Source organism: Hirundo rustica, unplaced genomic scaffold, assembly GCF_015227805.2.
Source record: "Hirundo rustica isolate bHirRus1 unplaced genomic scaffold, bHirRus1.pri.v3 scaffold_580_arrow_ctg1, whole genome shotgun sequence".
NCBI classification, from domain to species: Eukaryota; Metazoa; Chordata; class Aves; order Passeriformes; family Hirundinidae; genus Hirundo; species Hirundo rustica.
The window spans coordinates 1,294-10,858 of NW_026690623.1; the positions used below are offsets into that span (position 1 = coordinate 1,294).

Sequence of the window (9,565 nt, forward strand, 5' to 3'; positions counted from 1 at the left end):
TCTTTCCCTGGGGTCCCCCCTCAATTCCCAGGCCTCCCTCCTCTTTCCCTGGGATCCCCTGTCAATTCCCTGGGCTCTCTCCAAGCCCCCATTCCCTGGGGTCCCCCCTCAATTCCCAGGGCTCCCTTCTCTTTCCATGAGTTCCCCCCTCAATTCCCAGGGCTCTCTCCAAGCCCCCCCCATTCCCTGGGGTCACCCCTCAATTCCCAGGCCTCCCTCCTCTTTCCCTGGGGTCCCCCCTCAATTCCCAGGACTCCCTCCTCTTTCCCTGGGATCCCCCCTCAATTCCCAGGACTCCCTCCAAACCCCCCATTCCCAGGGTTCCCCCCTCAATTCCCTGGACTCTCTCCAAGCCCCCCATTCTGTGATTTCCCCCCAAACTCCCCCATTCCCAGGGCTCCCTCCTCTTTCCTTGGGATCCCCCCTCAATTCCCTGGGCTCTCTCCAAACCCCCCATTCCCAGGGTTCCCCCCCCAATTCCATGGGCTCCCTCCAAGCCCTCCCATTCCCTGGGGTCCCCCCTCAATTCCCAGTACTCCTTCCAAGCCCCCCGTTCCCTGATTTCCCCTGAAACTCCTCCAATCCCTGGACTCCCCCTCTTTCCCTGGGATCCCCCCTCAATTCCCTGGGCTCCCTCTAAGCCCCCTATTCCTTGGGATCCCCCCTCAATTCCCTGGGCTCTCTCCAAGCCCCCCATTCCCAGGGTTCCCCCCTCAATTCCCAGGGCTCTCTCCAAACCCCCCATTCCCTGACTTTCCCCCCTCAATCCCCAGAGCTCCCCCATCCCCTAAACCCCCCAAAACCCCCCCTGAACCCCCCCTGAACCCCCCGTTTCCTCCCTCTCCCAGGCAAATCCAACCTGATGGACGCCATCAGCTTCGTGCTGGGCGAGAAGACGAGCAACCTGCGGGTGAAGACGCTGCGGGACCTGATCCACGGCGCGCCCGTGGGGAAGCCGGCCGCCAGCCGCGCCTTCGTCAGCATGGTGTACTCGGAGGAGGGCGCCGAGGATCGCACCTTCGCCCGCGTCATCGTCGGTGCGCCGCCGGCGCGGGGTCCCGGGGGGTTTGGGGTGAATTGTGGGGGGGTTGGGGTGAATTATGGGGGGTTTGGGGTGAATTATGGGGGGGTTGGGGTGAATTCAGGGGGGTTTGGAGTGAATTATGGGGGGTTTGGGGTGAATTATGGGGGGGGTTGGGGTGAATTATGGGGGGGTTGGGGTGAATTATGGGGGGGTTGGGGAGAATTCAGGGGGGTTTGGGGTGAATTACGGGGGGTTTGGGGTGAATTATGGGGGGGTTTGGGGTGAATTATGGGGGGGTTGGGGAGAATTCAGGGGGGTTTGGTGTGACCTGTGAGGGGTTTGGGGTGAATTATGGGGGTTTGGGGTGAATTATGGGGGTTTGGGGTGAATTATGGGGGGTTTGGGGTGAATTCCCGGGGGTTTGGGGAGAGTTCCTGGGTTCTGGGGTGAATTCTGGGGGTTTGGGGAGGATTCCTGGGGGTTTGGGGTGAACTATGGGGGGTTTGGAGTGAATTACGGGGGGTTTGGGGAGGGTTTCTGAGGGGGTTGGGGTGAATTATGGGGGGTTGGGGTGAATTATGGGGGGTTTGGGGAGGGTTCCCGGGGGGTTTGGGGAGGATTCCCAGGGGTTTGGGGTGAATTATGGGGGGTTTGGGTGAATTGTGAGGGGTTTGGGGTGAATTCAGGGGGGTTTGGGGGTGAATTATGGGGGTTTGGGTGAATTATGGGGGGTTTGGGGTGAATTATGGGGGGTTTGGGTGAATTATGGGGGTTTGGGGAGGGTTCCTGAGGGGTTTGGGGTGAATTATGGGGGGTTTGGGGAGAATTATGGGGGGTTTGGGGTGAATTATGGGGGGTTTGGGGTGAATTCCAGGGGTTTGGGGTGAATTCCGGGGGTTTGGGGTGAATTATGGGGGGGTTGGGGTGAATTATGGGGGGTTTGGGGAGAATTCCTGAGGGTTTGGGTGAATTATGGGGGGTTTGGGGTGAACTGTGAGGGGTTTGGGGAGGGTTCCCAGGGGGTTTGGGGTGAATTATGGGGGGTTTGGGGTGAATTCAGGGGGGTTTGGAGTGAATTATGGGGGGTTTGGGGTGAATTGTGGGGGGGTTGGGGTGAATTGTGGGGGGTTTGGAGTGAATTACGGGGGGGTTGGGTTGAATTCAGGGGGGGTTGGGGTGAATTCCAGGGGTTTGGGGAGGGTTCCTGAGGGGTTTGGGGTGAATTATGGGGGCTTTGGGGTGATTATGATGGGTTTGGGGAGGATTCCCAGGGGTTTGGGGTGAATTATGGGGGGTTTGGGGTGAATTATGGGGGGTTTGGGGTGAATTCCTGGGGGTTTGGGTGAATCATGGGGGGTTTGGGGTGAATTCTGACATTTTGGGGGAGAATTCCGTTGTTTTGGGGAGAATTCCTGAGGGTTTGGGGAGAATTCCGGTGCTTTTGGTGTTTGGGGAAAATTCTGATGGTTTGGGGGTGAATTTTGGTGGTTTTGGAGAGAATCCTGGCAGGTTTGGGGGAGAACTACCGTGGTTTTTGGGGAGAATTACGGTGTTTTGTGGAGAATTTTGGTGTTTTGGGGAGCATCCTGGCAGGTTTGGGGCAAATTTTGTTGGTTTTGAGGCGAATTCTGTTGGTTTTGGGATTAATTATGCCGTTTTTGGGGAGAATTCTGGTGTTTTGGGGGAAAATTCTGGCAGGTTTGGGCAGAATTCTGGCGTTTTGGGGGCGAAATCCGGTGTTTTGGGGCGAATTCTGGCGTTTTTTGGGAAAAATCCCGGTGTTTTGGAAGGAACCCCGGCATTTTCGGGGAGAATCCTGGCAGGTTTGGGGAAAATTACGGCGCTCTGGGGAAATTCTGGTATTTTTGGGGACAAATTCCAGCGTTTTTGGGACGAATTCTGGCGTTTTTGGGGCGAATTACAACGTTTTTTGGGCGGATTCTGGGGGTTTGGGGTTTGGGGAGCTCATTTTGGGGGTTGTTTAGGATTTGTGGGGTCCCCCTGACCCCCCAAATTCCCCCATGCCAGGCAGCTCCTCGGAGTACAAGATCAACAACCGCGTGGTGCAGCTGAGCGAGTACAGCGAGGAGCTGGAGAAGTTGGGCATCCTCATCAAGGCCAGGAACTTCCTCGTCTTCCAGGTCTGCCGGGGATCTGGGGGAGAATTGGGGATTTGGGGGGGATTTGAGGGGTTTTGGGGGGGATTTGAGGGGTTTTGGGGGGGATTTGAGGAGTTTGGGGGAGGTTTTTGGGGGGGATTTGGGGTTTTGGAGAGATTTTGAGGGGTTTTGTTGGGGTTTTGAGGGGGTTGGAGGGGATTTGAGGGTTTTGGGAGGTTCTGATGGGTTTTGTTGGGGGTTTGGGGGGATTTGAGGGGTTTAGGGGGGGATTTGAGGGGTTTAGGGGAGGTTTTGGGGGGGATTTGGGGTTCTGGAGAGATTTTGAGGGGTTTTGTTGGGGTTTTGAAGGGGTTTTGAGGGGGTTTGGGGGAGGTTCTGAGGGGTTTTGTTGGGGTTTGGGGGGGATTTGAGGGGTTTTGGGGAGGTTTTGGGGTGGGATTTGGGGTTCTGGAGAGATTTTGAGGGGTTTTGTTGGGGTTTTGAAGGGGTTTTGAGGGGGTTTGGGGGAGGTTCTGAGGGGTTTTGTTGGGGTTTGGGGGGGATTTGAGGGGTTTTGGGGAGGTCCTGAGGGGTTTAGGGGAGGTTTTGGTGGAGATTTGGGGTTTTGGAGAGATTTTGAGGGGTTTTGTTGGGGTTTTGTTCGGGTTTTGTTGGGGTTTTGTTGGGGTTTTGAGGGAAGTTTTGGGGGGATTTGGTGTTTGGGGGAGTTTTGAGGGGCTTTTGTTGAGGTTTTTGGAGAGATTTTGAGGGGTTTTGTTGGGGTTTTGTTGGGGTTTTGTTGGGGTTTTGAGGGAAGTTTTGGGGGGGTTTTGGGGAGTTTTGAGGGGCTTTTGTTGAGGTTTTTGGAGAGATTCTGAGGGGTTTTGTTGGGGTTTGGGGGGGATTTGAGGGGTTTTGGGGGAGGTTTTTGGGGGGATTTGGGGTTTTGGAGAGATTGTGAGGGGTTTTGTTGGGGTTTTGGAGAGGTTCTGAGGGGTTTTGTTGGGCTTTGGGGGGGATTTGAGGGGTTTAGGGGAGGTTTGGTGGGGATTTGGGGTTTTGGAGAGATTCTGAGGGGTTTTGTTGGGGTTGGGGGGGGATTTGAGGGGTTTTGGGGAGGTCCTGAGGGGTTCTGGGGTGGTTTTGGTGGGGATTTGGGGTTTTGGAGAGATTTTGAGGGGTTTTGTTGGGGTTTTGAGGGGGTTGGGGGGGATTTGGGGGTTTTTGGGGAGGTTCTGAGGGGTTCTGGGGAGGTTTTGGTGGGGATTTGGGATTTTGTAGAGATTTTGAGGGGCTTTGTTGAGGTTTTGAGGGGTTTGGGGGGGATTTGAGGGTTTTGGGGAGGTTTTGAGGGCTTTCTGGGGTTTTGAGGAGTTTTGGGGAGGTTTTATGAGGGATTTAGGGATCTCTTTCCGAGGGATTTAGGGATCTCTCAGGGATTTATGGATTCCCCGCAGGGATTTATGAATCCCCCACAAATTTAGAGGTCTTTCACAGGGATTTAGAGATCCCTCACAGGGATTTAGGGATTCCCTTTTAGGATTTAGGATCATTTCTGATCCCGTTTCCCCCAGGGAGCGGTGGAATCCATGGCCATGAAGAACCCCAAGGAGCGCACGGCGCTCTTTGAGGAGATCCCCGGGCACTCAGGGATCTCTCAGGGATCTCTCAGGGATCTCTCAGGGGTTCAGGGATTTCTCTCATGGATCTCCCATGGATTTAGAAACGTTTCCCATTTTCCCCAGGGAGCCGTGGAATCCATCGCCATGAAGAACCCCAAGGAGCGCACGGCGCTCTTTGAGGAGATCCCCGGGCACTCAGGGATCTCTCAGGGGTTCAGGGGATTGATCTCTCTGGGGTTCAGGGATCTCTCAGGGGTTCAGGGATTTCTCTCAAGGATCTCTCATGGATTTAGGACCATTTCTGATCCCGTTTCCCCAGGGAGCGGTGGAATCCATCGCCATGAAGAACCCCAAGGAGCGCACGGCGCTCTTTGAGGAGATCCCCGGGCACTGAGGGATCTCTCAGGGGTTCAGGGATCTCTCAGGGATCTCTCAGGGATCTCTCAGGGGTTCAGGGATTTCTCTCAAGGATCTCCCATGGATTCAGGACCATTTTTGATCCCGTTTTCCCCAGGGGGCGGTGGAATCCATCGCCATGAAGAACCCCAAGGAGCGCACGGCGCTCTTCGAGGAGATCCCCGGGCACTGAGGGATCTCTCAGGGGTTCAGGGGATTGATCTTTCTGGGGTTCAGGGATCTCTCATGGATCTCTCAGGGGTTCAAGGGGATTTAGGGGATCTCTCTCCCATGGATTCAGGACCATTTCTGATCCCGTTCCCCCAGGGAGCGGTGGAATCCATGGCCATGAAGAACCCCAAGGAGCGCACGGCGCTCTTTGAGGAGATCCCCGGGCACTGAGGGATCTCTCAGGGGTTCAGGGGATTTAGGGGATCTCTCTCCCATGGATTCAGGACCATTTCTGATCCCGTTTTCCCCAGGGAGCCGTGGAATCCATCGCCATGAAGAACCCCAAGGAGCGCACGGCGCTCTTTGAGGAGATCCCCGGGCACTCAGGGATCTCTCAGGGATCTCTCAGGGATTCAGGGGATTTAGGGGATTTCTCTCATGGATTCAGGACCATTTCTGATCCCGTTTTCCCCAGGGAGCGGTGGAATCCATCGCCATGAAGAACCCCAAGGAGCGCACGGCGCTCTTTGAGGAGATCAGCCGCTCGGGCGAGCTGGCGCCCGAGTACGACAAGCGCAAGAAGGAGATGGTGAAGGCCGAGGAGGACACGCAGTTCAACTACCACCGCAAGAAGAACATCGCCGCCGAGCGCAAGGAGGCCAAGCAGGAGAAGGAGGAGGTGGGAGAGGGCCGGGGATCCCCGGAAAATGGGGCTAGGAGAGGTTGGAATCCAGGGAAAAAGGGGCTGGGAGAGGTTGGAATCTAGGGAAAATGGGGCTGGGAGCGGTTGGAATAAAGAGGGGCTTGAGAATGGTTGGAGTTCAGGGAAAAAGGGGTTTGGATGGTTGGAATCCTGGGAAAAAGGGGTTGGGAATGGTCAGAGTTCAGGGAAAAAGGGGTTGAGATGGTTGGAGTACAGGGAAAAAGGGGCTGGGAATGGTTGGAATCCTTGGAATCTCGGGAAAAAGGGGTTTGGATGGTTGGGATCCAGGGAAAAAGGGGTTGGGATGGTTGGAATAAAGAGGGGCTTGAGAATGGTTGGAGTTCAGGGAAAAAGGGGTTGGGAATGGTTGGAATCCAGGGAAAAAGGGTGTGGGAATGGTCAGAGTTCAGGGAAAGAAAGGATTTCCAGAATACTCAGAACCCCAGGAAGAAGAGGTTGGGAACGGTTGGAATCCAGGGAAGAAGGGTTTGGGAATGGTTGGGGTTCAGGGAAAATGGGGTTGGGATGGTTGGGGATCAGGGAAAAAGGGTTTGGGATGGTTGAAGTATGGGGAAAAGGGGTTGGGAGGGTTGGGAATCAGGGAAAAAAGGGTTGGGAATGGTTGGAATAAGGAGGGGTTTGGAAATTATTGGAGTTCAGGGAAAAGAGGGTTTGGGAATGGTCGGAGTTCAGGGAAAAAGGGGTTGGGAATGGTTGGAATAAAGAGGGGTTTGGGAATTATTGGAGTTCAGGGAAAAGAGAGTTTGGGAATAGTCGGAGTTCAGGGAAAAAAAGGATTTTCAGAATACTCAGAAGCCCGGGAAAAAGGGGTTGGGAATGGTTGGGATCCAGGGAAAAAGGGGTTGGGATGGTTGGGATCCAGGGGAAAAGGGGTTGGGAATGGTTGGGATCCAGGGAAAAAGGGGTTGGGAATGGTTGGGATTCAGGGAGAAAGGGTTTGGGATGGTTGGAATAAAGAGGGGCTTGAGAATGGTTGGAGTTCAGGGAAAAAGGGGCTGGGAATGGTTGGAATCCTTGGAATCCCGGGAAAAAGGGGTTGGGATGGTTGGGATCCAGGGAAAAAGGGGTTGGGATTGGTTGGAGTATAGGGAAAAAAGGGTTGGGAATGGTTGGAATAAAGAGGGGTTTAGGAATTATTGGAATTCAGGGAAAGGAGGGTTTGGGAATGGTCAGATTTCAGGGAAAAAAAGGATTTTCAGAATACTCAGAACCCCAGGAAGAAGGGGTTGGGAATGGTTGGAATCCAGGGAAAAAGGGGTTGGGATGGTTGGGATCCAGGGGAAAAGGGGTTGGGAATGGTTGGGATCCAGGGGAAAAGGGGTTGGGAATGGTTGGGATCCAGGGAAGAAGGGTTTGGGATGGTTGGAATAAAGAGGGGCTTGAGAATGGTCGGAGTTCAGGGAAAAAGGGGTTGGGATGGTTGGGATCCAGGGAGAAAGGGGTTGGGAATGTTCGAAGTATAGGGAAAAAAGGGTTTGGGATTGTTGAGATCAAGGAAAAAATGGTTTGGGATGGTTGGAGTACAGGGAAAAGGATTTGGGAATGCTCGGAGTCCTGGACAGAGCCAGACCCAGCCCTGGGTTTAGGAAACTCCAGGCCCAGCCCTGGGTTTATAAAGCCCCAGGCCCAGCTCAGAGCCAGGTTTAAGAAGCTCCAGGCCCAGGCCAAGCTTTAAGAAGCCCCAGGCCCAGCTCAGAGCCAGGTTTAAGAAGCTCCAGGCCCAGCCCTGGGTTTATAAAGCCCCAGGCCCAGCTCAGAGCCAGGTTTAAGAAGCTCCAGGCCCAGGCCAGGCTTTCAGAAGCCCCAGGCCCAGCTCAGAGCCAGGTTTAAGAAGCTCCAGGCCCAGCCCTGGGTTTATAAAGCCCCAGGCCCAGCTCAGAGCCAGGTTTAAGAAGCCCCAGGCCCAGCTCAGAGCCAGGTTTAAGAAGTCCCAGGCCCAGGCCAGGCTTTAAGAAGCCCCAGGCCCAGCTCAGAGCCAGGTTTAAGAAGCCCCAGGCCCAGCTCAGAGCCAGGTTTAAGAAGCCCCAGGCCCAGCTCAGAGCCAGGTTTAAGAAGCCCCAGGCCCAGCTCAGAGCCAGGCTTTAAGAAGCCCCAGGCCCAGCTCAGAGCCAGGGTTAAGAAGTCCCAGGCCCAGGCCAGGCTTTAAGAAGCCCCAGGCCCAGCTCAGAGCCAGGTTTAAGAAGCTCCAGGCCCAGGCCAGGTTTAAGAAGCCCCAGGCCCAGCTCAGAGCCAGGTTTAAGAAGCCCCAGGCCCAGCTCAAGGCCCCGTTCCCCGCAGGCCGACCGCTACCAGCGCCTCAAGGACGAGGTGGTCCGGGCCCAGGTGCAGCTGCAGCTCTTCAAACTCTTCCACAACGAGGCCGAGATCGAGAAGCTGAACAAGGAGCTGGGGCTGAAGAACCGCGAGATCGACAAGGACAAGAAGAGGATGGACAGGGTGGAGGACGAGCTCAAGGACCGCAAGAAGGAGCTGGGCAAGATGATGAGGGAGCAGCAGCAGATCGAGAAGGAGATCAAGTGAGCTGGGGGGTCCTGGGGAGCGGGGATGGGGATCAGTCCTTGTTTGGATCAGTCAGTCCTTGTTTGGATCAATTAATCCTTGTTTGGATGGATCAGTCCTTGTTTGGGTCAATTAATCCATGTTTGGATCAGTCAATCCTTGTTTGGATGGATCAGTCCTTGTTTGGATGGATCAGTCCCTGTTTGGATCAATCAATCCTTGTTTGGATCAATCAATCCTTGTTTGGGTCAATCAATCCTTGTTTGGGTGGATCAATCCTTGTTTGGATCAGTCAATCCTTGTTTGGATCAATCAATCCTTGTTTGGATCAATTAATCCTTGTTTGGATGGATCAGTCCTTGTTTGGATCAGTCAATCCTTGTTTGGGTCAATTAACCCTTGTTTGGATGGATCAGTCCTTGTTTGGATCAATTAATCCTTGTTTGCATGGATCAGTCCTTGTTTGGATGGTTCAGTCGTTGTTTGGGTCAATTAACCCTTGTCTGGATCAATCAATCCTTGTCTGGATCAATCAATCCTTGTTTGGATCAATTAATCCTTGTTTGGATCAATTAACCCTTGTTTGGATGGATCAGTCCTTGTTTGGATCAATTAATCCTTGTTTGGATCAGTCAATCCTTGTTTGGATCAGTCAGTCCTTGTTTGGATCAATTAATCCTTGCTTGGATGGATCAATTAATCCTTGTTTGGATGGATCAGTCCTTGTTTGGGTGGATCAATCCTTGTTTGGATCAATCCATCCTTGTTTGGATCAATCCATCCTTGTTTGGATCAATCCATCCTTGTTTGGATGGATCAATTAATCCTTGTTTGGATCGATCAGTCCTTGTTTGGATCGATCAGTCCTTGTTTGGATCAATTAATCCTTGTTTGGATCAATCCATCCTTGTTTGGATCAATCAATCCCTGCCGGATCGAATCGATCCCTGTCTGGTTTGGGTGGGAACGATTCCCCAAACCCGGGAACAATTCCCCAAACCCCAAACCCGAGGAACGATTCCCCAAACCC

At 53.8% G+C, this 9,565-nt stretch overlaps 1 protein-coding gene across 1 annotated transcript; it reads left to right on the forward strand.

Annotated features, from left to right (window-relative positions):
* Positions 1-848: 848 nt before the first annotated feature.
* LOC120748131 (structural maintenance of chromosomes protein 1A-like) lies at positions 849-8,556 on the forward strand (the record flags this gene model as incomplete). The annotated part of the gene is made up of 4 exons (XM_040054201.2): positions 849-1,037; positions 3,053-3,165; positions 5,788-5,991; positions 8,314-8,556. Coding segments are annotated over 4 exons (749 nt in total), but the record flags the coding sequence as incomplete, so codon positions are not given.
* Positions 8,557-9,565: the final 1,009 nt, after the last annotated feature.